The sequence below is a fragment of the Grosmannia clavigera genome, assembly GCF_000143105.1.
Source record: "Grosmannia clavigera kw1407 unplaced genomic scaffold GCSC_156, whole genome shotgun sequence".
In the NCBI taxonomy this organism is placed as follows: Eukaryota; Fungi; Ascomycota; class Sordariomycetes; order Ophiostomatales; family Ophiostomataceae; genus Leptographium; species Leptographium clavigerum.
This window is the reverse complement of record NW_014040784.1, coordinates 1018975-1042986: the sequence shown is the minus strand read 5'-3', so window position 1 is coordinate 1042986 and position 24012 is coordinate 1018975. Positions and strand designations below refer to the sequence as shown.

The 24012-nt window shown below is 53.3% G+C and overlaps 9 protein-coding genes across 9 annotated transcripts; 4 read left to right on the top strand and 5 right to left on the bottom strand.

Moving 5' to 3' along the window:
* Positions 1–1727: 1727 nt before the first annotated feature.
* CMQ_2430 (DNA repair protein) lies at positions 1728–2366 on the bottom strand (the record flags this gene model as incomplete). Its single annotated transcript, XM_014316388.1, has 1 exon — positions 1728–2366. The coding sequence occupies one exon, from the start codon at positions 2364–2366 to the stop codon at positions 1728–1730; it is 639 nt and encodes a 212-aa protein (XP_014171863.1).
* A 1963-nt stretch (positions 2367–4329) lies between these two features.
* On the top strand, positions 4330–5977 carry CMQ_2417 (uncharacterized protein; the record flags this gene model as incomplete). The annotated part of the gene is made up of 2 exons (XM_014316375.1): positions 4330–4361; positions 4474–5977. The coding sequence occupies 2 exons, from the start codon at positions 4330–4332 to the stop codon at positions 5975–5977; spliced, it is 1536 nt and encodes a 511-aa protein (XP_014171850.1).
* Positions 5978–6251: 274 nt separating this feature from the next.
* Positions 6252–8162, bottom strand: CMQ_2312 (alkaline phosphatase; the record flags this gene model as incomplete). The annotated part of the gene is made up of 3 exons (XM_014316270.1): positions 6252–6802; positions 6882–8097; positions 8160–8162. The coding sequence occupies 3 exons, from the start codon at positions 8160–8162 to the stop codon at positions 6252–6254; spliced, it is 1770 nt and encodes a 589-aa protein (XP_014171745.1).
* Positions 8163–8527: 365 nt separating this feature from the next.
* Positions 8528–9294, top strand: CMQ_2493 (uncharacterized protein; the record flags this gene model as incomplete). The annotated part of the gene is made up of 2 exons (XM_014316451.1): positions 8528–8755; positions 8830–9294. The coding sequence occupies 2 exons, from the start codon at positions 8528–8530 to the stop codon at positions 9292–9294; spliced, it is 693 nt and encodes a 230-aa protein (XP_014171926.1).
* A 1086-nt stretch (positions 9295–10380) lies between these two features.
* Positions 10381–11526, top strand: CMQ_2076 (integral membrane protein 25d9-6; the record flags this gene model as incomplete). The annotated part of the gene is made up of 3 exons (XM_014316034.1): positions 10381–10695; positions 10771–11046; positions 11152–11526. 3 exons carry the CDS (start codon positions 10381–10383, stop codon positions 11524–11526), a joined length of 966 nt encoding a protein of 321 aa, XP_014171509.1.
* Positions 11527–12127: 601 nt separating this feature from the next.
* Positions 12128–12981, bottom strand: CMQ_2345 (ell complex subunit; the record flags this gene model as incomplete). Its single annotated transcript, XM_014316303.1, has 2 exons — positions 12128–12455; positions 12539–12981. The coding sequence occupies 2 exons, from the start codon at positions 12979–12981 to the stop codon at positions 12128–12130; spliced, it is 771 nt and encodes a 256-aa protein (XP_014171778.1).
* Positions 12982–13254: 273 nt separating this feature from the next.
* CMQ_2259 (40S ribosomal protein s16) lies at positions 13255–14389 on the top strand (the record flags this gene model as incomplete). Its single annotated transcript, XM_014316217.1, has 10 exons — positions 13255–13293; positions 13358–13402; positions 13467–13494; positions 13587–13627; positions 13701–13739; positions 13797–13818; positions 13892–13905; positions 13986–14042; positions 14175–14223; positions 14292–14389. 10 exons carry the CDS (start codon positions 13255–13257, stop codon positions 14387–14389), a joined length of 432 nt encoding a protein of 143 aa, XP_014171692.1.
* Positions 14390–14929: 540 nt separating this feature from the next.
* CMQ_2107 (aar2 domain containing protein) lies at positions 14930–16525 on the bottom strand (the record flags this gene model as incomplete). The annotated part of the gene is made up of 1 exon (XM_014316065.1): positions 14930–16525. One exon carries the CDS (start codon positions 16523–16525, stop codon positions 14930–14932), a length of 1596 nt encoding a protein of 531 aa, XP_014171540.1.
* Positions 16526–18329: 1804 nt separating this feature from the next.
* On the bottom strand, positions 18330–19721 carry CMQ_2086 (c2h2 transcription factor; the record flags this gene model as incomplete). Its single annotated transcript, XM_014316044.1, has 5 exons — positions 18330–18697; positions 18822–19002; positions 19113–19342; positions 19448–19627; positions 19688–19721. 5 exons carry the CDS (start codon positions 19719–19721, stop codon positions 18330–18332), a joined length of 993 nt encoding a protein of 330 aa, XP_014171519.1.
* Between the last annotated feature and the right edge of the window lie 4291 nt (positions 19722–24012).

Genomic DNA, 24012 nt, shown 5'->3' with positions numbered 1-24012 from the left:
AGGGCATACATCCTTCCCATATCACCCATGCCAATGAGTCCAATGGTGAAGTTTTGCATGCCCGGTGGCACCGCATATTTCGTTGTAGCCATAGCTTACAAAGTTATGGCTACCAAATAATGACCGGCATGTCTAAAGAGAGGAAGAAGAATGTTCATTTTGAACGTCAGGATAATTTTTCCATGCTTTTGTATTTTAGCCGATGAAAGATAATGGGGTCGCGCATCGGTGTTACTTTGTTCCGTGAGGACTACTTTTGTTGTTAATAATATTTATATAACATAAAATTAACGAAACATTGTATATTGCCTAATAAGCGCTACAAAAAATACTGGATATGGCAGCTGTATTCGCTCTTGGCTCGAATGGCTCTGGCCAGCTAGGTATCGGCCACTTTGAGGATGTTTCTGTGCCAAAACCTATCCTCTGGGGAGGTGACGCGCCAAGTACCATCACGTCTGTGGCAGCTGGTGGTAATCATACACTGCTTCTTTGTGGTGATGGATCAACATACTGGGCAGGAGATTCAAGCTGCGGTGCCTGTGGGTCTATTTTGGCTGAAGACAAACCATCGCAACCATGTTTTACCAAATTGAAGATTGCCAGGTCCGGAAATGCTATCGGGAGCGGCGAAACAGTACAGAAGATCTCCGCAACTTGGAGTGCATCTGTTTTCATCGTGCGTGATGAGCATGGCAGAACTAAAGTCTATACCTGTGGACTTGGTGAGAGGGGCGAACTCGGCCAAGGACCTCTTGTCGTTCGCGATCCCCACGGTACAGAATTACAAGATTTTCCGCCGGCCGGCGCTATAATCACGGACGTCGCAGCTTGCATGGACCATGTTGTGGTAGTATTAAGCAATGGCGATGTATATGGATGGGGTAATGGCCGGAAGGGCCAGCTGGGTAGCCCAAGTGTTCTCGTATACTCGCCCCGAAGGTTCGAAGGAATTGCTTTCCCGGTGAAGAGGGCAGTATGTGGCACAAATTTCACTTGCCTTGTGGGCGACAAAAACACTGGCCAGATACAAGTTCTTGGTGCGGACAAATGGGACATCAAATCCAAAGCACCGTCAGCAATCCCGAATTGGAAAGATGTTGAGGCTGGATGGAGTAATATTATTATTTTGATGGGCGATGGGGAAGTTTTGAGCTGGGGCAGAGAAGACTACTCGCTAAACGCCTCGCCGAGTCCACAGAAAGCAATAAAGATTGCGGTAGGGAGCGAGCATGCTCTCGCTCTTCTCGAGACTGGTGATGTTCTAGCATGGGGTTGGGGAGAACATGGCAACTGTGGTCCCGTCAAGCAAGGTGAAGCCGCAAAGGGGCAGCGAAACACTGTCGTGTCATCCAAGTTCTTGCCGCCAGAAACCTATATTTCAGTCATTGGTGCTGGATGCGCCACAAGCTGGATAGTCATAGGAGAATCTAGCCAGGCTGGAAAATGACGGCACAACTAGCACCAGCTGCTGTCAGCCGGCTATCTCTGTAGGGTATGGACATTCCTGACTTTATTGGAATAGACCATATTTTCGAACCTGTAGCCGCAGTCAGGAACTTGTTCGGAGTAAAATCATATAAAAGTATTTGGCCGATGTCCATACCTGCGTAAGGCGTTGGGTTGGCTCAAGTCCTGCGGTTTCGGCGTCCGTGGGCTGTAGCTGCATGCCGGCGTTTCCATCTAAGTTGTTATTAATTGGAACAAAGCTCAACTCCTTGACTAAGTTAGCCCGGCTCTATTATCTCTGTTGCGTTACCACAATTGGGATAGGCCCGTACCGGTTGCATGCTCTCGTCCCATTCAATTTGGACAAAGCCGGAATTATCTTCTTCTGGATTTACCGGCTCCCATTGGCCGTCTCCCTCGTAAAGGGATTCCTGTCTGAAAGTAGAGGGCGGGACTGGGCGAGGCCGCATTTCAAAGTCGGGGTGGCCACCGCTAGTAGGCTCTGTCAGAGGCCTGTTTGACGAAGACATAGCAGCTGCAGGATTCGAGGGTGTCTGGTCTGGCTTGGTCGCTTGGATACCGGCACCATCAAAATTGCCAGCAGCATAGCCAGAATCAAGGGCAATCCGAGCTCTGTTACCAGCTTTTGTCCTGCTCCTCTGTTTATTGTGCTCTGGGTTTGCCTTGTTGCCCGATGTCACCAGAATAAACTCGCAGAACATGTTATTCTCATCGTATGAGAACTTCAGCGGACACCATGGCTCCGAATAATACGCCAGAAGGCTACTCGAAGTCGTACATGCGTGCTGTAGAACTGCCCGAAAATCCTTCACATTGATTATTATGTGGTGTTTATCTTCGACATCGATGTCGTCGAACTCGTCCATCTTGACGGCGATGGAAGTGTGCAGGTTCATGTTCAACAAACCTTACCGTTAGCAGTGATTTAGGCGAAGAAAGGTGCAGTTGACAGAAGAAATCCTTGCCTACCATCTGTTTTTGCGTATTGCTTTTCCGTGAAGCCTGTGAGATTAACGACCTTGGCACCTTCTGTGTTGATATCCAAGAGCTCAACTTTGGGTCCGAAGTGTTCCATCAGCCGACGGAGCGTGTGGGCAGATATAGACCAATGGTTTATAGCCTTGGATTTGTCGAACTTCGCATGTGTGGGTGCTTTTCCTTCGAAAGGGATAGCGTGAGTTGCAGTGATGCCTGCGGAGTTCGCATTGCCACGTTAGATCATCTCCGTTCTCTAAGCAAGAAAACACGAGACTTGCCATTTTTCCATGAAATTTTGGCGACAAACCGGCTTTTCTTCCCGGGCCCATCGTCGACGGAAACATCACATCTCTCAATGCTAGACTCTGCATTGGCCCCCTTGTTCGCGTCTCCGCCAGCTCTGCTACGGAATATTGACAATAGAGCCTTGTGCAATGCCATTAGCAGGTTGTGACGACAACAAGGGACGTAATCATGATGGCATACCCGAATATACAGAACACAATAAAATCTGTCAGGAAACTTGGTGTTTCCCTCGTATCTGTAGCGCGTGAAATGCGCAGAGGAGAATGCGAAGGAGACAAATGCAGACTTGGTTGAGTTCAACGCGCTTAGAACAAGCTATTTGCTTCCAGTTAGGTTACCATGTGCCTTCGTAGCACAAACTCCTAACTTTCAGACTTGCCTTTCCCTTCTTGGCATCGAATGAGACATCCTCGCTGAACCTCAAAATGCAAGCCAGCACATTTTGGAAGGCCACCACACTTTCATCGCTCAGGGTAAAGGACACGATAGCCATAGCGGATTGTCTTGCAACGAAGTCCAGCAACACATAGAGCTAACAACCGGAGGTGAGATGGCGACCAGCAGTTGGGTGCCCCAGAATAATGGCTTGTTGGAATGTCGTGATTGGCAACGCAAAATCGGGAAGAGCCACCCACTGTAAAAATCTTACAAGGGTTAGTAGCTCTCCAGTTGTGTAGACTTAGCCAGGCTCCCACCACCACGTTACTAACAGCGTCGGCTCGCGTCTGTAAAAGCCTGGTGATTAAGAAAGATATATCGTCTGCCTTTCGCCGACTTGATTGTCTTTGCATACCTTTCGGCGGCTTACTACAAAGGCCGATTGCCTTGTCTAATGAGGCTCGAACGTTTTTTACAGGAACCTGTAGCTACTCTCCCGTGTCGGAAATGCTACGTTAAGACTACAACCCTGAAATTAGGAACCTAAGAAAGGAATGCACTAGGAAGCTGAGCACGGTACACAGCAACCTGCTACTCGAGCTAAGTGTTTACTTATACGCACTTTTTTCCTTCAATGCTCCGTAGTGGCTAAGTAAGTAGAGACTACCTTTCACGAGAGGCAAAGTGAGCATGTCTATGTGAACCACCACACGCTATACGTCGCATGCCCCTCGGGAGGCGAGAGGGATAGTAATTTAAGCAATTAGGCATTACCTGCCTCCCATCCTGTTTTGATGATAAAATTATTTGAGTTGATTCAGCCTACGGAGCATCGTATTCGGATTGAAAGGTGACCCCGAAAGAGGACCGATATGTCCTGCACGTGACATACCCGAGCTTGCTTTTATCTCATTATTACGTCGTATATCTTAGCACGCCGGACAAGGATAGTTATACCTCGTTGACTGCCAGCAACACTATAATCAAAGTTCGCGGCACAGCACAACGGCGCCACTCTCCAGCCGCTCTAAATCAAGTGCCTACAACTTACATGGTTGCATCCCAACAGTACGACAGTACACCGTAGTCATGGGAACACCAATGTTGCCTGTCGACATCTGGTGGCTTATTTGCGAGGAGCTTACAACACGACAAGACTTCAACTCCCTCTATAGCTTCGCCCTTACAAGTCAGACAATGGCGAGCATATCCCTTCCAAACTTGTATAGGTGAGTAAAAAGTGCTAGCTCTGCGGTCTGCCTATCAGCTAAATCCAGGCAGCACACTCTGTGCTCTGTGTGGGGACATGCTGGTGCAACCTGTTAACATATTACATGATAGCATCTACGACTTGGCGTCTACCAGTACCGATGCCTCAGCTAGCGGGAAGAGGAAGCTAGCTACCTTATGGCGGGGTATCATACTCTCAGGCGTTGGAAAGACAGCATTTCCGTATTGCCTCTGGATACGAAACTTAAAACTTGGAGACTTTGAAGAAGTTCTGAGAGATATCGCCCCCTATCCTAATCTACGGGATGCCTTTTTCAGGGACGGCATGCGCTCCTTCGAGATATTGACGAAGACGACATCATCAAACACAAGACCAGGACAAGTCCATCCCCAGCTTGACCTACAGAGTATCAGCAACAGGGTTGGAGATACCATCACATCTTTTGTCGAGGAGGCAGCGGCCCGTAGCAAAAAAGCTGTCGGGCTAACACATCTGGAAGGACATTATATTCCAATGGACATTCTACCGACGTGGACGTCGAGGCTAACCACCTTAACAGCCTTGCGCATTCAGGATGGCTCTGTGCTCGGGGAACAGGTGGCGGCATCCATTCGTGAAAATTGTACGAACTTCAGGGAGCTTAACTGTTTCTATTGCGATGGAGCAACGGTGGATAAAGACCTCGCCTCATTTTTCAAGACGCTCAAACCAGATTCCTTGGAGCTTTTTGGCGTAAGCAGCAAAAACCGTCTGGGAAAAGAAGCGTTTTCTGCACTCTCGCTTCATGCGACATCTCTCAAGAAGCTCCATCTTTCAGGGCTCCAAGCTGCGGCTTTCCGGCATTTGGGCGCACTGCTTCCATGCGTCTCTCTAGAGAGCCTCGAACTGGAAGGCGAGAGATCGAGTACCCTAGACTGGAGATCAGAGACTTCATTTGCTGATGCCGTATCGTGGCTCAGTTCTTGTGCACTGCTCAAGAGTCTCAAACTTTGGCATGTCCCTAATGCCACCACGTTACTGAATCTTGTGTTCAAATCGACACAGTTTCATTTGTCGACGCTCGATCTCAACTTGATTGATGAAGATGATGAGTTTTACTCGTGTCTTGGGACTCAGCCGACGCTTGAGAATTTTATGTTGCGAAGCATTGACCCTCTTCCCGAATACCCTTCACCACAGCACGCACAGCTCGTCGAGTCCATTTGCAACATGCGCTGCTTGAAGGTATTAGATATACTACAGGCTAGACTTACGCCTGACGACGTCAACACCTTGGCGGTAGCCCTCGGACATCTTGAGGAATTCGGCTTTGACGGCGATTTGTTTGACGATGCTATCTTCGACACACTTCTTAAATTGCGCTGCTTGAAAAACATCAGCTTCAGTGCAAACACCGTGTTTTCGTTCGATGGCATTCTTGGTTACATTGACAGCCTCAAACTGATGGAGTTGCCAAGTGGCGAGTTCGGTCTAGTCATCATGAACCAGTCACTGGACGCCAAACTTTCCACGGAGCAAATAAGCTTCCTTACTAAGCACGCACAGACAAGCATAGGTGGGAGAATCGAGATCGAGCATCCGGAAGAAGAACACGAAAGCGACTTCTCAGACTAGGGGGCCGAGGCTGAGTAAGGGTCGGATCCACTGGCAAGAGACAGTTCAGTTGCAAATGAGTTCAAGCCCCAGGAATCAGGCTCTATATGACATCTTAAAAGTCCCGCTGGGTTCCTTTCCCGCACGAGCAGCCGTCTCTGAGAGTTAGCCTACAAATACGCCTTGCCATTTTACAACGGAAGCAGAATCTTAGATCAGAACCCTCAAAATGGGCAGGGTGATTAAAAGGCAACTATAGATATGCATCATCGAATCTCTCAGCATTCCCGCGCTTCTAGCATGCATTTGGTGGTAGCCCACAGAAAGACCATGGGAAGTCGAGGTCCTCTGCAGTGGAAGTCTTGCTCGCTGAGGACTGGTCGACGCCCAGTTTGCTGTTCAGCTCCTGGGTAATTTTCTCGACGTCGACGTCCAGATATTCTCGGAGGAACTTTCCGACGTCTGTGTTCTCGACGTTGCCCCTCAGTCCCTCAACGACCGGACCACCAGAGCTGTATATGTTGACATCCACAGCCGAGTGACCGTGAGTGCTCCAGCCAATGTGTGCTCTTAGGCTCACAAGCTCGGCAAAAATGATTATAGAGGTTTCGGGGTTCGAGGCCAACAGCTCCAACTCCTCGTCCAACGCATCGGTGATCCCGAGGTGTGGGATGAGCAGTTCCATGTTGATCCAGTTTTTCAGAGACTGGACGTCCTCTACAGATCCATCTGCAGCGATAGAGAGAACATGTTCACGCAGGAGGAGGGAGAGGTGCTCCGAAGAGACCTTGGCTTTATCCAGAGCTGTCGGGTACCAGTTGTAAATGGGGAGATGCCCAGGTTCCTCTGCAGATCGGAGTCAGGAATGGGCCATAGGCGCAGCCAGTTGGCTGCTGAAAGAAGGAGTGTTAGCTAGAGTACTCACGCAGTGCTGTCGAAAGCCCACCCGTCTCATGATCACTTGTAGACACGACAATGCCTTCGGTGTCGCTCTGTTCGAGAAAGTCCAGAACAAGACGGAAGGTCTTGTCAAATTCCATGACCTCTCGGACCTGCGCAGCCGGGTCGTTAATATGGCCAGCATGGTCGATGCGGCTGCCCTCGATCATGAGAAAAAAGCCCTTCTCACTGTCCTCGGTAGCCTTTTCCAGGGCACGAAGAGCAGTGGCGGCCATCTCGCTGAGGCTGGGATAGGTGTCTGCCATGTTGCGGCGGTCGATCTCGAAAGGAATGTCGGCCGATGCGAACAGGCCGAGGACCGGGAGGCTCACGCTGTTGCCGGTCTCGAGCGAGTCGAACCCTGCACGGTCGTCGACGTAGTGCCAGCCGTTCAGCTCGGCAATAGAGGTCACATCTATGTTGTCCTGGCGGCAGCTGCCCTGCGAGGTGTTGGGCAGGAAGTGGCAACGGCCGCCGCCGAGCATGAGATCGACGACGTGGCCCAACGGACCCTCACCAATCTCCTGCAGAGCGATCTCGTCCATCTGGGTGCGGACGTTGACATGGCTGGCAAAGCAGGCTGGCGTGGCGTCGGTGATGTCGGTGGTGACGACAAGGCCGGTGTGGTAGCCGGCGCGCTTGGCGGCCTCCAGGACGGTGCCACAGGGGGTGAGATCAGGCAGGATGCTGATGGCGCCGTTGTAGGACTTCTTGCCGCATGAAAAGGCGGTGGCTCCGGCGGCCGAATCAGTGACCAGACTATTGCTCGAGCGGGTACGACTGGTGCCCCAGAAGTGGCGGTCCAAGGCCAAGGTGTCATTGATGGGCACACCCTCGGTCAGCTGGCGAAAGGAACGCGTCAAGGACAGCGATGCCGGGCCCATGCCGTCGGACACCATGAAGATCAGGTTTCGCTTGCCTGCCAGGAGGGCAGGTTGAGCAGACCGTGGCGTCGTCTGTTGTTGATGGCGGGTCCAGACGACGAGGATGATGGCGGCGGCGGTGGCCAGTAGGGCCCAGGCGAACAGGAGGAGCTCGCGTAGTCGGCCAGACGTCGATGCCGCTCCGCGTGGCGGCCATTGTCCCTCGGTCCTTCGGGTCGATGTATGCAGGGCGGCATCTTCTGCTTCGGCGAGATCGTCGGACCGGTCTGACTCTCCCGAATGCCGCGCCCCGACAAGGAGCGGCGTGCGGGCGGAGGTCTGGAGAGGTCAGTAGGAAACTCTGGCTGGTTTAAGAGCATGGGCGGTTGATTGCGTCTTACCATGTGGCCTACAGAGGATGATAAAAAGCGAGTGTGGTAGGTTCTGTATTGCGGGTGAAAGCAGCTAAGGTATGTTGGGTACGAAGTACAAGCAAGATACCTTATGTCCTAGTCAAGAGGAAGGACCAACCGCCGTAGCTCGCAGCGGACACCAGCCACATGCACGCGCCACACCAATGCAGACATTATAGATCTTACCTCTCCGTAAAGTTGACAAAGTCCACAAACGGAAGTTCGCTCGAATGTCGGACGAACGTAGATAGGAAGCCGATACGTTGTTGGAATTTTGCTGGGACGTTGTTTTGATGTCGAGACTTAGGTTCTATCAACTAATTCGTGCACTTTCGTCTCGTAAGCTGGTAGCGAGAATGTCGTCGACACCATTGGCAGCATCGGCTGGCCGCAGCCAGGCAGCAGATCCGACACAGGTGCCGGTCAAAGAGAAAAATGCAGGCAGCAGCGTGACTGGGCTTCCGACAGGACCTGAAGGGCCTGTAGGGCAGGCAGAGGTCGGGACTAGCGAGAAGAAGCTGCCAGCGCTCTCGCGGGAAAACTTTCGAAAGTACAACCGGCTTGCTGAGCATATGGACTACTTTGTACGTAAAAGAGGCGGCGGATGGGATGCAATGGACGGCCGGCTGAAAACGGCTTGCTGACGGTGCTTGACCAGCACAACCATTTCCGGCAGATCTGGACGCTGATGTACAATGCGTGCCTCAACAACAAGCGGCCGGCCAGCATGTCGGTGCGGCAGTTTATCGAGGAAGGCCTGCAGCTGGTGCACATGCTGGAGATGCACCACTCGATCGAGGAGACACACGTTTTTCCAACGCTAGCCAAACGCATGCCGGAGTTTCAGGCGGTGGGGGTGGGGAAAGTCAAGGGTCTGGCCAAGGCGGCCCAGCTGTTACAGCAACACCGCGACATCCACGTCGGCATGGACGGGCTCGAAAAGTATCTCCGGCAGTGCGGCCAGCGCGGGACGGAGGAGCTGGATCTGGCGGTGCTCAAGGCGCAGATGGACACGTGGGGCGACGTGTTGTGGCAGCATCTCGACGACGAAGTGCGCACGCTGGGGGCCGACAACATGCGCAAGTACTGGTCCCTGGCTGAGATGCAGCAGCTGCGGATGTAGCGGGGCGACGAGTGAGTAGTACATAGTACGTATGTACGGAGTACGGAGTATGTATGCATGTATCGTATCTTGCATACTCCGTATAATGTACGGAGAACTCCGTACTGTATGTACTATGCAGTACTTATGTGTATGTACATATAGTACATATCTCGCATCTAGAAATCACGTGCAGTCGACGCACACTACGGTGCCGAGGCTCCGAGCTCGTATCCAAAGCAGCTAGTGGTCGCACCCAGACAAGACGCCGCCCGGCGTGCAAAACACATGCAGCACAGCGCGCGTTGCTGGTGCGCAGCTGAGGATGGCAACACGGAGCGAAACAAGACAACACGGCGACACCTGGCCAATCACAATGCCTGGCCGGACCATTCTCAGGCGTACTTGCGTATGGCCCCGCCCCACCTGCAAACGCAATTTGGGCGACCCTGGTAAATGGAGTGGCGGGCCCGCGCAAGATAGCGGTACAGGTACACAGCGCTCGAGCACGCTAAGGCTCGCTGGGACGTGCACACCCAGCCAAGCCAGCCCACTAGCCAAGCCAGCCGCTCGCTCTCCAGCGACTGGCCTCCTTCTTTCTTGTCTCCCGGCCGCCCAGCTCTGGTGCTCACAACACAACAAAAAGTGCGCAAGCCCGCTCTCTAATATCCTCCAACTCCACCTGGTGTCCAGCCCCCCGTACACAGTGAGTTGTGCCATCCCAATCCCATTCCAGTCCTGTCTTCCCAGCGCTGCCTCTCGCCGTGAAGCTGCCTCTGCTTCTCGTCCAGACTCAACCGACAAGGAGGCTCCAACTGCTCACCGCCAAACACCTCGGCCACGCCCCAGCCCACTCTCTCCTGTCCTCTCTCTCGCTGTCCCCATACCCATACCCATCTCCATCTCATCTCCATCTCCATCTCCATCTCCATCTCCATCTCCATCTCCATCTCCATCTGGGCACCTGCAGAAGCCGTCACTAACATCCCAGTCTTTCTCATTCTAGCGCGCTGACTGTCCGGTCTCGCCTGCATTCCTCTCCATCCCTCGTTCCCCTTCTTCCCACATGTCCAGCTGATTGATGCCGCTTTGAAACATACTGCCGCCATGTCGTTCAAGATCGAGCGTGACACATTCCAGCAGGTCCAGGGCCAAGGCTCTGCGGGGCCTCTTGTCGTCCGGCCTCCAACGCTGCACGCGCCGCACTTGCCGCCGTTGCAGTCGTCGTCGGCGTTGCAGCCGACGGCACTGCAGGCACTGCAGCCGCAGCCGCTGCCCCAGCTGCCAGAGCATCCCATCACCAGCAGCCTCACCGGCGGCCCTCCCCTGCCCGGCACCAGCGGAAAGCACCCTCTCACCGAGGCTGTCGGCACCGCTCTGACCGGTGGCGTGCAGAATGCCGGCACCAAGGGCTATCTCGCGGTATGGTTTGGTCGTCTCCCGTGAAGAGACCATCGCCAGGAACTAGAACTGACCGTGTCGCCGCCCCCTATCCAGGCCTACATCAAGCAGCTCGAGGAGAACCCGCTGCGAACGAAAATGCTCACTGCTGGCACCCTTGCCGGAGCCCAGGAGCTGCTGGCCTCTTGGCTTGCCAGAGACCGCAACAAGCACGGCAACTACTTCACCTCCCGCGTGCCCAAGATGGCCGCTTATGGCGCCCTGGTCAGCGCTCCGCTCGGCCACTTCCTCATCTGGTTCCTCCAGAAGGTCTTCCACCGCCGAACCAGTCTGCGCGCCAAGATCTTGCAGATCCTTGTGAGCAACTTCATTGTAAGTGCCCGCCTGACCCTCTCCATGCCCCATTTGGGGTCTTCCCCGCCCCCACCGTTGCTTCTCGTCCCCCTCCGGACGCCTGTCTGATGCGGCCAAACACAGGTCGCTCCCATCCAGAACACCGTCTATCTGACTGCCATGGCTTGGATCGCCGGTGCTCGCACATACCACCAGGTCCGCGCCACCGTCCGCGTCGGCTTCTGGAAGGTCATGCGCGTGTCCTGGATCACCAGCCCGATCTGCCTGGCCTTTGCCCAGAAGTTCCTTCCCGAATACGCCTGGGTGCCCTTTTTCAACCTGGTCTCCTTCATCATCGGCACCTACATTAACACCATCACCAAAAAGCGGCGTCTTGCTGCCCTTCGCAAGAAGCACTTTGGCGACGGCCGTGGCGAAGGCCGCGGCGGCACTTTGGCTGGTCGCTCCGAGGACTACCCGCCGCCGCCACCTATGGGTGGTCCGAACCCCTCCTACTAGGCCGGCTGCCATGCTGCCGCGGCTCTGTCTCCGTCTCGGCCGTTGGTCGACGCTGTCGCTAGTATATGTAGGCTGCTGCTTTTTTGGGTCGTTGACGCCTCTTTTCTACAAGAATTGGGCGAGTTATATCACAGGGGTTGAGGCCCGGTTTGCCTTGTCAAAAAAAATATCCTTTGACTCTGAATGTCTAGTGGCTTGGCCACAAACCTGACTATTTGGATCATCACAAATGGGCGAGGGGTGGAAGGGGGGAGGAAAAGAATGTTTGTTTTGTTTTGTTTGATGTTGTGTTCCATATATGCTTGCTAAGATAGGGTGGTAGGGTATGTATTCTTTTTCAATATGCGTTACGGAAACGTTTCCGTATATATATGTGTATATATATACGAATGATCCATGTGTCCCCTTGTTATTTGATGTTACATTCGTGGTCTGGCCACTTCACTTATATCTTATCTAGCCAGTTGCCATCTTGTTGGCAGATCACTGTCGGTCATAACATATGGAGTACTAAGACCAACTGCCTGACTAGTTCCGAATGCCCGTCTCACTGTGTGGGGCTGGGAGAAGCTTGCGTCGTAGGTCTGCACATGTTGCAAAGTCAGCCGTCCAGAACGGCGTCATGACCTTCTAGCATAAACCCCGGGCTCCAATATTCCCACTCGGCCGACAGCTTGTCAACCCACAGCATGCCGTCGCCCACCAGATCATCAATCGCCGTTTGTGCGCGAGCCCTTGCCCATCGAAGGTTCACCATAAGCATGGAAGGGCTGACGTATCCCAGGATTTGCACTGCTTCTAGAACAGCGCTCTGGTCCGTGTTCAGCTCGCGAGGAACGGACCGAATATATGGTTTGCTGCCGACCTTGATTACCGAATAAGAAGACCCCAATGGTTGGAGGGTGTTCACTGCCTGGAGGATGTCATCCCTGCGAAGCACCCGTCTGGTCAGAATGATGTAAAGGGCCTCTCAACTCTTCGGTGGAAGACTAGAAGAAGGGCCCTGGCTCACTGCGTCACCTCGGGCGCACCGTCCATGCGGCCTCTCGCGATACGGTCCCTGACCTTGCGAACTTCAATCAGGCCACCGTTCTCGGCTCTTGTTGCTGCGCATACTTCCACCACACGTACTGCCAGCTCAAAATAAAAGTCGTTGACCGAGCGTCCTAGCAGCTGTGCCCATATGGATCCGCTGGATGAGCTGTTGCTGCTGGTGAGAGGGTCGACGCCGATGGCAGAGCACATGCGCGCAAACTGCGCTCTGAATGTTGGGTTCGACCGGATGTCCTTGGCATGTGTTTGTGCAAACTGTTGTAGCAGAGATCGAAACACGTCCAGCTGCGTTTGCAGCGCTTGCGCATTCGTCAGCCGCAAGTTTGATCCATGCGAAGCATATTGCGCCGACGTGATACGCGACCTGTCGAACGCCGCCAGCCCGACACCCTTCCTTGACATTTTGCCAGATTTAGAATTAAAGCGATACTATTTCGCGGAGATCGCCTGAATAGATATGACGGTGACAGGCCCACAATCACTTGAATCACGTGGTCTTGCCGCTAAAGTCACGTGACCTATCTATTGGCCCGCTTCTCGATAGTGTGGAAAATATCCCACAACCCTAAGTCAGAAAAGATGTCTTGCTAGCTCTTTTTTCTTCCCAAACCTGGAAAACTCTTGCCAAAGAACGAACGTCTTACCACCAGCAACACCCTTCGACAAACAGCAATCATGGCAACAAAGCAGCGGACCATTTGCTTCGGCAAGAAGGTATGCGCCTCGTCATTCTGCAAGCGAAACTTTCTGGACATTCTCCGGCTAATGCGATAAATAGAAAACCGCCACGGCTGTGGCTCGTTGCGAGCCTGGTCAGGGTCTGGTGAGTCGAGCAAAACGACACGCTACACGTAGGAATTTCATTTTACTGATGTCTTTCTCTGCAGATTAAGGTCAACGGCCGTCCTCTTCAGCGTACGATTTCACCCTCAGCCCTGCGGTCATGATCTGACGATTTCTGGCCATATCCCGGCTGCTCACGACACGAGAACTAATGTATTCAACAGTGGTCCAGCCGGAGACGCTTCGCATGAAGCTTTACGAGCCCGTACGTCGCAGGCCCCGGGCGTGCTTAGAGGCTCTTTCAGATAACATCGATGTGTACTAATACGGTCGCTTAGATCCTGGTGGTCGGTCTTGACAAGTTCGCCAACCTCGACGTAAGTTTTAGCGCTGGCACCTGGTTTTTGAATCCGCCTTGTCTAACCCTTTCACAGATCCGCGTCCGAGTCTCTGGAGGTAAGCTCCCAACATCCATAGTCTCTGATCAATTGTCGGTGTTTTAACCTCAAACTCGTTTTCGTCGTCACAGGTGGTCACACTTCGGTATGTTCTCTTCTGTCGGATTGTCGAAGCAGGGTTTCGAAACCGCTTTGCGCGACTTAGCAAACTAACATTTTACCCAGCAAATTTACGCCATTCGGCAAGCTATCAGCAAGAGTCTCATTGCGTACTTCCAGCGTGTTAGTCCCAGTCCCAGAGTCCCAGTCCCAGAGGAGAATGTGCAAGCAATTTGCTTCTGCAATTGATTGCATACTTTGCCGCCCCGTTATCATTTCCAACCAGAGTAGTACGACTAACCTGTGATGCTTTAGTACGTTGATGAGCACTCCAAGTCGCTGCTGAAGCAGGCCCTCGTCCAGTGTAAGTTGGAATCTAGAACCTAGGCTTTGTCGTGGTAAATCGTTGTTCAACTTCTAACAAAAGAATAGACGACCGGACGCTCCTTGTCGCCGACAACCGTCGCTGCGAGCCGAAGAAGTTCGGTGGTCCGGGTGCCAGAGCGCGCTTCCAGAAGTCGTACCGTTAGAGGAAAGCAAATGGAAAACAGGGAGGGAAGATGGCTTACCCTGGGTGTGTGGATGCGCAGTTTCCTCGGCTGGACCAGCTTCGCAGCAGATGGTCAGCGCGGCTCCATGGGAGGCACGAGGTTGCATGGATGTATGTACTGGTTTTATTGGTCATCTGGAGTTTAGAAGAAGCCCCATCTTGCACTCGTGGGTAAAGAAACTTGACATCCTTTTTACATTTCGTCCCCTCGTTGCTGCTGCCATTCCTGTCTGTCCCAACGACAAATTACAGCTTTCAATCACAGCTTCGAAGATCCTTTCGTATGAAAGGCAAAGTAAGAGGGGCGATCAGGCATGGAAGTAGCGAAGATTCACACATCAAATATAAGAAATAAATACCAGCAATGTATTTCTTGGCGTTGACTCGCCTAGTCCAAGTTGCATATTTGCAATGGCTCAACTGTTCTTGTGTGAGCAACATTGTACTCAGTAGGACCCACATCCGTAAACAAACTGATGAGGCTATTCGTGTTTGCCTTCCAATATGGAGGCATCCAGATTTAGTCCCACGAGACTAGACCGATCTCTCGTCCGTTATTGTCAAATTCGACGAGAACGGGTTGGTTCTCTTCGTCGTCCGACTCATACAGCATACTCTGGACTGTCTGAGCTGATTGTGGGTGTGCTAGCTTTCGATCGCCAGTCCCGCTCCTATACCTGTCGCCGCTGTTCTCGTCGTCACTGCTATCATCGGGATCGGCATTGCCCTCGCACATGGTTGGCGACGCATGGTCAGAGCGCAGATCCCAGCCATGCTGCCACAGCCAGGCCTCGAGTTGGGCGAAGGCTTCGTCAGCGGCAACTTGCTCGCCAGCGACTGCTTTTCCAAGGTGCCGGATCACGCCGTTGAATTGGCCTCTGTATGTAGCTAGCGAAGCTTGGAGGCGGGCAGCGCCGTGTGGCATGACATCGAATATGCTGGCCCTGCCGTCTTCGTTGCCAACATACGGGGTGGCGCCCGAGCCGGGTGAGAAGCCTCCGACGACATGACGGTCCAGGTAGATGAATTGCGAGTGGAGAGTCTGAATTAGGGAACGACACAGCCACGGCCAGCAGGTGACAAGGCTGCGGGCACGCAGGAATACTTTGAGAACCACGTGCCACCACTGCTCTAGGCAGGACAGATTGCTGATCAGCGTGCCAGTCAGAAACGCGAACTGGAGCTCGCCGACAATATCACGCTCGGTGTAGCCAGCCGACGAGTTGGAGTTTCCCAGCAGCTCGGTGATGCTCAGCGTGGCATCAAACAGCACAGGTTCGGGATGCTGCACCAAAGATCCATCACCCGCGGCTCTGTTCATCTGGGAGGGGTCTCGGCTTTTGGTGGCCATAAGTCGATGAGGGTCGATCTGGTGGCAGGACAAGAGAAAGACGAGCTCGGTGAGCCCTGCATCTGCGGGCTTGCTCAGCCCCAGTACGTCTTGCTCTCCTATAGCAGTGTCTGTGGTATTGAAGAGCCACTCGACCGGATGGTCGGTGGCTGGCCTGCCGGCCACTCGGCTGAGGAGCTGCTCGGTAATGCAGGAGGTGAGGCGCGGCCAGATGCCGGACAAAGACTGGCCCTGGCCAGACACGTCGGCATTGTAGGACAGCAGTTTTGGGCAGAGAGTCGCCACTTCCGTGGCAAGGAAGCGGGCGTCATTTTGGAGGGCGCACTCGTCCATGACTTCGTTGTAACGGTCCCACTGCTTGACATGGACAACACTAACATCCGGCTTTGAGAAAAACCAGCAGCCTTGGCGAGAGATGGCACCGGGTGATGACACCCAGACGAAGTGTGCCCCTGGAGGCAGATCTCGGAGGCCGATCGGACTGGACGGCGTCTGGGAGTCCGGAACCGTCATCGCCAGGGTGTCACACCCCAACTGGAACTGACCAGGGAGGCCGAGCACGAGAAACAGGTCCCCTCGGGGCGGGCTGGGTAGCGGTAGGTCGTCCTCCTGATCCCGGTCGTTTCCGGCTCGTATCCTCATCCTGCCTTCAGCATCTCTTTCGACCAGCGTCAAACTAGAGTGGGCTTGACTTTTCTTGCCTGGCGGTCCCGTGCTCACGACAGCATGCTCGCCCGTGACATGCAGAGGACGAGCGACCGTCATGGTGACCGAAGAGAGGACAGGTACTGTGTAGCCGATCGACCCGTCAAACCTCCGTTGTGAATGTAGTCGGAGATGACATGTGCATACGGAGTATGATTGCATCAAATTGCACTGAGCGATTGTGCTTTGCAGAACAGGATGCACAAAGCCCGCCAGGATTGGCAGCAGCAATACGCTAGAGTCCTTTCGCCACTTGAGGCGGAAGGTACGAGCGCTCGTACGTGCGAACTTCAAACGCTGCACTGTCACCACTTCCCCACAGCAGCAGCGCGACAAGGCGGCCAGAACTGTGACGACGATCTGCTCGAAAGCGCACAAGCTATTACGGCAAGTGTGCCATGCATGCCCCAATTACAGGGGCGGAGGCCGTATTAGGCCTGCACGGTACAAGTGAGATTTGGCGCGGGTGGCCAAGCGCAGTCGTAGTGGTGGTTGCGTGGTATCTTAATATTAGCCGACCAGCATGGCGGCAACATGTGCATGTGCTAATCGTTACAGCACTAACAGCACCGGACGGCCTGCGCTGCACGCTATATCGTACGGGGTAGCACCACTCCAGCCTCATCCCGCTCACCGGTCAAACTAGTCCTGGCCGGCCACGTTGTGCATGTCTCTCTCCCGTGGGACTTGTCTGGGCCCTAACGAGACGGCCTTCTCGTAGAGGCTTACCTCCCTTTCCGCTTTGAGTCTACGCCTGCCAGCTGTCCGATCGGGCTGCAGGTGGCGAGGCTGGCTTGGCCGTCAGATGTCCTGCCGAGATGCACCAGATGCTCCATATAGCAGTCCTCGCCTATTGGATGTGTCGTCCCCGGCCACTTCGCCATCTGTGTAACCACATCACCCGTCGGGAAACGTGGCACAGAAGGAATGCCCTGTCGTCTTAGCTCCCGCCTCAAACAAGGCGAGACACACCTCGTGCTTCTCATCGTCACTGCAACGTTTGCGCGTAATGCCCATGTACTTCGGTGTTCTACCTTTACTTCTCGCTGTCTCCGCCCCTGATCTCACTTTCAGATTTCATCTCCAGGCCCACCGTGCTCTTCCCTTACACGCAGTGAGAATCGGTATCTTACACAGATATAAACTATCCAGATCGACCAGAGAGTTCGGGCAGTCCCTTAACCTACGGCAGTGCTTTGATAAAAAGACAGGCCATGCCCTCTGCCGGAAGGCCCGTCCCAACACCTCCATGGTCATGCAAATAACAAGTGAAATGCAACTTCATCCGCAACCTAAACACCACAGCCTCCCACATGAAATGCATTATGCGGCCACCCAAGAAACCGGCGAACAAGAGAAAAGAAAAGGCCCCGCGAATTGGTTGAGAGAGAGGGACATATACCAGAATTCTTTTCAGGTCCTTCGGAGTCCTTCAGCCTTCCGAGTACCAGGAAAGATCAAAACACAAGAGCAGAGCCACCCACCCTGACCGATTTCCCCACGATCACTCGCTCATGCATGTTCAAAAAACATGCCTTCTAACCATAACAGCCCCCATTCTCTATCTAGGCCACGGCGTCTTTGTCGATTAGTACCAATTCGGGATGGAATCGGACCAATCGCATCGCGGCGTGTTCCTGTCTAAAGAAAGAAGGCAAATACAAATGAAAATCCCGCCCGAGCCGAAAAAAGGTTCTCAGAAAGCCGGAGCAATAAGGAGCCAAGACTCCAAGATCTCCAGATACGCAAGCGCTTGACGACAATGTCGTCTCCGGCAACCCATTCTTTGAACATCCTCTGACTCTGGCACTTCTTCGAGGAGATGCCAGCCGATGTGAACGGACTGCCGCTCCACGAAAAGCTCTTAGCGTTGACTGTACATCTGCTGATTTGGCGGCGGGCCGTACGGAGATGCAGGCGGGTAGGTCTGGTGCATGTAGCCGCTGTTATACTCGGTCGGAATGGTCGACGCGGTTACACCTGACGAGGGCGGGGCCGGGTACTGATTTGGCTGGTACCCCAGAGGGGGAAGCTGCCGGCTGCCTGCATACGAAGATGCAGACTGGGAGGCGTCGGCGCCAGGCTGCGAGCTGTTAGGGTCCACAGCGCCATTGGGCGCACCTGACGCGGCGGCAGCAGCAACAGCCTGGCGTTGTCTGTCCTCTTCAGCTTTGCGCTGGGCTTCCTCCTCCTTTTTGCGCGCCTTCCATTCTTTGCGAATTTCTTTGAACTCTAGTGCATGCTTGTTAGTCCATTGGCGCCTCTGCTAGCCGGTTCTAGTCTGACAATCGAATCCTCTCGACAGCCAAAAAAGAATCCGTGCCTGCACTCGCCTCGTTTGCTGCGGGAACCATACCTTCTGGGGTGCGTTTTTGTCCATGAGATTGCATAGTAACATGTGCGTTCAGGTGGTTCAGTGTACCATATGCTTTTTCGCAGCCATTCCATCCACACTTGTACATGCGCTCAATTTCTTCGTAGCGTCTTCGAGGTCGTTTGTGCTGCTGCGCCCCGGGAATCGGGACGAACGAGTAAACCTGCAGAGGCTACGTCAGCGCCTCCCATAATTTCCCTGGCATTGCTGCTTGCTGCTTGCCCACTGCTCGTAGGCGAGGATAGTCGGAGCACAACAGGGACTATCACCTACCTGGGTAGGCCGCTGTTGGGGAGGTGCGGAATTGGGGGTTTGCGGGAAGACGTGGTGTCCTGGTGTGATCGGAGTCGGCTGACCGCCGTATCCCGTCCAGTCCGGACGAGGCTGGGCGTAAAGGCCACCGCTATGGGGGTAAGCATGCTGCATGTCCTGGGACGGTGGTGCATAGGGAGAGTATTGGCTATGTGTCGCATAGGTGGGACTGGGCGCCGCGATGGACGGATCTATAGGTACATCGTTGTCAGACCTGGCCTGGTGGGGTTTGTGATGATAGCTGATGCCATCATCTTGCAAAGGCACGGACGGACTTGTTGGTGTTTGCGCCATACCTCCTCCGCTACCGCTGTGGTTGGGAGACTGGTGGTAAGGACGCTGGATATGCTCTGGGAACGAGCCTGACCGCGCCGATGGTGGATACACGCTGTACTCAGACGTGGGCGTCGCGGTAGTCGAGTAATTGCTCGGCCGTACCTCTTGCTGGGTCACGTATTGCGCAGCAGACGCGTGATCTACAGATGACGCCTCAGAACGCGTATCGCCGGAGTGACTTGGATAGGGCGAAGGCAAACCTGTCTGCGAGTACTCGGGCGCACTGCGGTCCATAGAGTTGCAATCGGGAGGTTCGATGACTGCTTCTGAGCCAAAAAAAAATTTAAAATTTAAAATTTAAAATTTGGTAGGCGGTTGAGCGTTAACACATGCAGATGCGACGCAGAAAGACGAATGAAGAGCTGTAATGAACTTTGCCACAAAGACGCCACAGATCCGTGCAGCTGCAGAAAGACAGATCAAGAATGGTGTTGCAGCAGCAAGAGACGATATAAGTAAGTCAAAGTGTCTCCGGGGTTAGCTTTGAGTCCAGCGCAGATCGGTTGGCGATTGGAAAGGGAGGGGGTGTGTAGCTCCTCTTTATTTTATTTTATTTTCCCCCGAGGACTGGCTTGAGTAAGGGTCTTGGCGGCGTGTTTGATATGACAGAATGTAAGGTGAGAGGGGAAAAGCGATTTGGGCCAGGTATCGGTTGCAAATGGGTCTAGTGAGAGAGGCGGCTATGATGGCGTATTTGACCGCGATACTATGTAGAGCAAAGTAGCGCGAAGGCCGGGCCCCAGTTGTCCGCTACCCAGGTTTTCTTTTTGGTTTCGTTTTACTTTCCCTTCTTTTTTAGAGATTGGGGGAGGGGGGGGGGGTGGTGGTGCTGATTGCGCAAGGTGTGCGGAGAATGGCTGGATCTTGAAAAAGGATCCAAGCTAATCCCGGCACCACGGTGCGAGCTTGTGACTAGAGAGGCGTGGGTGTGGGTGGGCGATGAGCGCTTGGTGCAGGAATGACGAGCTAGTTCGCACCTTTTTTTTCTTCAGATACTTTCTTGAGTCGTCCTGTCTTGTACTGCGAACAGCTGAGATGGATGAAGAAAGAATGTGTTTGAGATGACAGGAGACGAGGCAGGTGAGGTGAAAGTGGTCTTTTCCCCCCTTTTCTTTGTTATTGCAGCTTTTCGGGCAAAACGCTCTACTCCGTATGGGCGTTCTTCTGCTGTTTGCAATAATCGCCTTCGCCCCCTCTTTTTTTTCTTTTGATTTTTGTTGCAGTGCTTTTCTTTCGTGTGCTTGGGTTAATCAGCCCGGCATTCCCCTCGGCCAGGTGGATGATGGAGGCAATTGGGGGAGGAACGGAAGACTAGCGGCGACTCTGTTGGTGGGGAGACTAGAGAGAGGCTAGCCAGCACAAGCAAGAAGCACCAGCGTCGTAACTTTTCGGGTTTGACAGGGCGTCCTTTCTCGTTTAGGATTGGCAAATTCACGAGTCAGAAAGCGCCAATGATATATGCAGAAGCGATCCAAAAGTCGATAGATTTCGTGGAGACGACGCCAGCAGCGTGCAACCTTAATCTTTTCGCCAGGGGAGTCTTCTTGCGATGCGGATGGAATGCCAGCGTGAATTGCGAGAGGTGATGGAGGAGACAGGGAAATTCGGGGTTGTGTGGGACCTACCAGGTCTTATACGGATACCGGGAACGGCGAATGCCAGTTGCGAGTCAACCAGCGCTCCGTTTCCAGGAAAGGGGGGAAGGAGAAAATCGTGTGGAGCAGTGAATGCGATGTGGGTGCGTATGGTGGTGGGTGACGGCCACTTGACGAAGAAAAGTCGAAAGCCATGGACGGGACTTCCTCTTTCTTGTTGCCGGACCCTTTCCTCCTTCCTCAGCTTTCCGTGCTTGCGCAGTCCAACTTTCTTGCCAGTGCGAGCAATTTGCCTTTTTCTCGCCCTTTGGCACTATTTCCCCATATGCTGGACAGTACGGAGTACGTCGTACGCACGCTTTCAGTCTTGGCGTCGCCGAAGGCAGCTGCAAAGGAGAGGAGGAACTAATGACCGGGGAGTGGCTGTTATTGTGGGCATACATAAGTGTGAGTGGGTGTGGAAATGGGAGATGGGACCGAATACAGGGAGATGAGTGGCTGGATATTGGACTTGGTGGACCTGAGGGTCCGAGCAAGCAAACTCTGGCAGGCAGAGCAGCGTTACTTTGTGGGCATGTGAGAGTACGAGCGTGCATGAGGTAGGCCACTGTACAGAAGAAGTACTCCGTGCGAGAGCATGAAGAAAGATGCCCCACACAATTGCACGCTATGCCCAGGTTAGGAGTGGCGGCTTATTGCCTGTCATTGCTTACCAGGAGCGGTTTTTTTTTTTCTGACACTGGCTGGTTCGAGGCAGGGGCCAGACTTGGATGTCTACGGAGTACAGAAGATACATACTAGGTATGAGTGCGAGTACTCACTCGTACACACGCGCTACGCCATTCACGGGCCAGAAGCACGGGTACAAAAATCGACGGCTCCCTTTTGTTGTGGTGTTGTTTGGCTTCCCCCCGTCTCGAACGGAGGGGCAGCTATCTCGTGCTGGAGCGTGGCCAGAGTCTGGGGAAAGTAAGGCTTAGTTATTGCATGTAGGAATATCTCACGTTGTGCGTGGTATACGAGCACATAAAATCGTAGCATATACCAGCTGCATATGGCGTAGAGAGAAAGAGGGGCAAAGAGGGGAATGGCGAGGGAAGAGTGACTCTCATCGCAGGGAGTGATAGGATGTCTGCTGCCGAGGTATTTCACATCCGCCGTTGCCGGAAAGCGACTGTCCGTGGCAGCATGGTGGTATAAATATTATATGTACGAGTAGTCGTGCGCGCAGCAGAACTTTCGCATGCCGTACTCCGTACTCCCGCGTCCTTCTCCGTGGTCGCCTCTTACGAGAGCAGCGTGTTGGTCTCGGAGCCGCAGCCCTTTCTTTTCAGCGCAGCAGTTTGCTCCGATAGTTCTCGTAGCCAGCAATATTTCGACCACAATTATGGGCAGAATAGGGGGTGTGAAAACCTCAAAATGGGCATTGCATCCCGGTCTTTTGGCCTATTTGGTAATTGAAAACATCCTTGATCCTTGCTTGCCCGGAGTGCTTGTTGATTCACTCGTCTCTGGCGAGGCCTAGGGTGCGGGAGAGGAGAGAGGGTGTGAGCATATCTTGGACGAAATTATTTTGTGTGTGGATAATACTCGTAAGTACTCGTAGTGGCAAGGGAGCAGCTGCGTCAGGTCAATTGGGACAAGCTCAACAAAGAGAAAAAATTTTGAAGGCAGGGGGGGATCTGGGAAAGTGCTGAAGCGTGGGGCGCTTTTGGAAGTGTTGTGGGAGTGTATGGGTACTCGGAGGCCGTATCGGCTTACGTTATCTCCGGGGGACCAGCGGCCTTTGTCCGGCAATTACTTCTTGATTACCGCGTGCTTACGAGTACTCGCAATGTACTCGTCCAGAGATATGTTAGGAAACTTGCATGTAAGCAGACTGAGTAATACAGTGGAAATCTAGCATGTATCTTATGTTGCAGGCGAGATCCTCGAGTGTGCAATGTCTGCTGCAACACATGTTTCGCACTTGTAGACAAAGAGATTCTGGCGAATTATTAGCCGACACCGGTGTGGCGGGTCTGCGAAAGAGTCCAGAAATGAAGAGGCAGTGAAGAAAGAGGGTAAAATGACGGGGCAGAATGGGGGTGCACAAAGTGGCCCCACTCCTGCCCCAAAGAAAATAAAGCGGAAGAGCAGAAATGGTGGTGTGAGTGGACCACAACAGAGGATGAAGGTGGAAAAAAAGAGCGGATCCATGTAGAAGGTAAACGGAGTACGGAGTACGGAGTACGGAGCATTGTATAGCGCATGGCACGCTGTGTACGTCGTATCTTACATAGTAAGTAGATACCCTGTTCAACCGACAAGGGACACGACTGCGAGTGCTCGCACGCTTAAGACTTACAGTGCTGGTGTGTCTGGAACCGGATCTGTGGAAGCGGGCTCGAGAAGCTGGAGAAGCTTGTGAAGCTGCTCGCAGAGTCGAATGCAATCAGTCACGTAAGATACATTAGTAGCATGTCTAAGATACGACGTAAGGTGGTTGTTTTCTCACGTCCACGCGCGTCTTGATGGTATCTTACGAGCACGGAAATTGGCCGCTGTCCTTTCTACACATGCAACGGAGAAACCTTTCCTCCCTACAAGTACTCAGCGTATGGAACTTGTTTTTCACGAGTACCTCCTTATCCATACCCCCCTCCCCAATGCATGGGCATAGGGAGCAGCAGCAGGTTGGTGTGCCGGCATTGCCGCTCATACAAAGTAGCTACCTCTATCCGTGCGGAGTCCTTGGCCGTGGCTGGTCAGTTCGTCCGGTCTCTGCACGAGACGTCAACGTCAGGAGTCTGGAGCAGCTCATACGAGTGAGATACTCCGTACATGCTCGTACATACATAGCAGTACTCCGCAATGCCTGGCGCGCTCTCGTAGTGCGACGTGTCTCCGTGCCTCCATCGACACGCAAGAACACGAAAGCTTAAATCGTC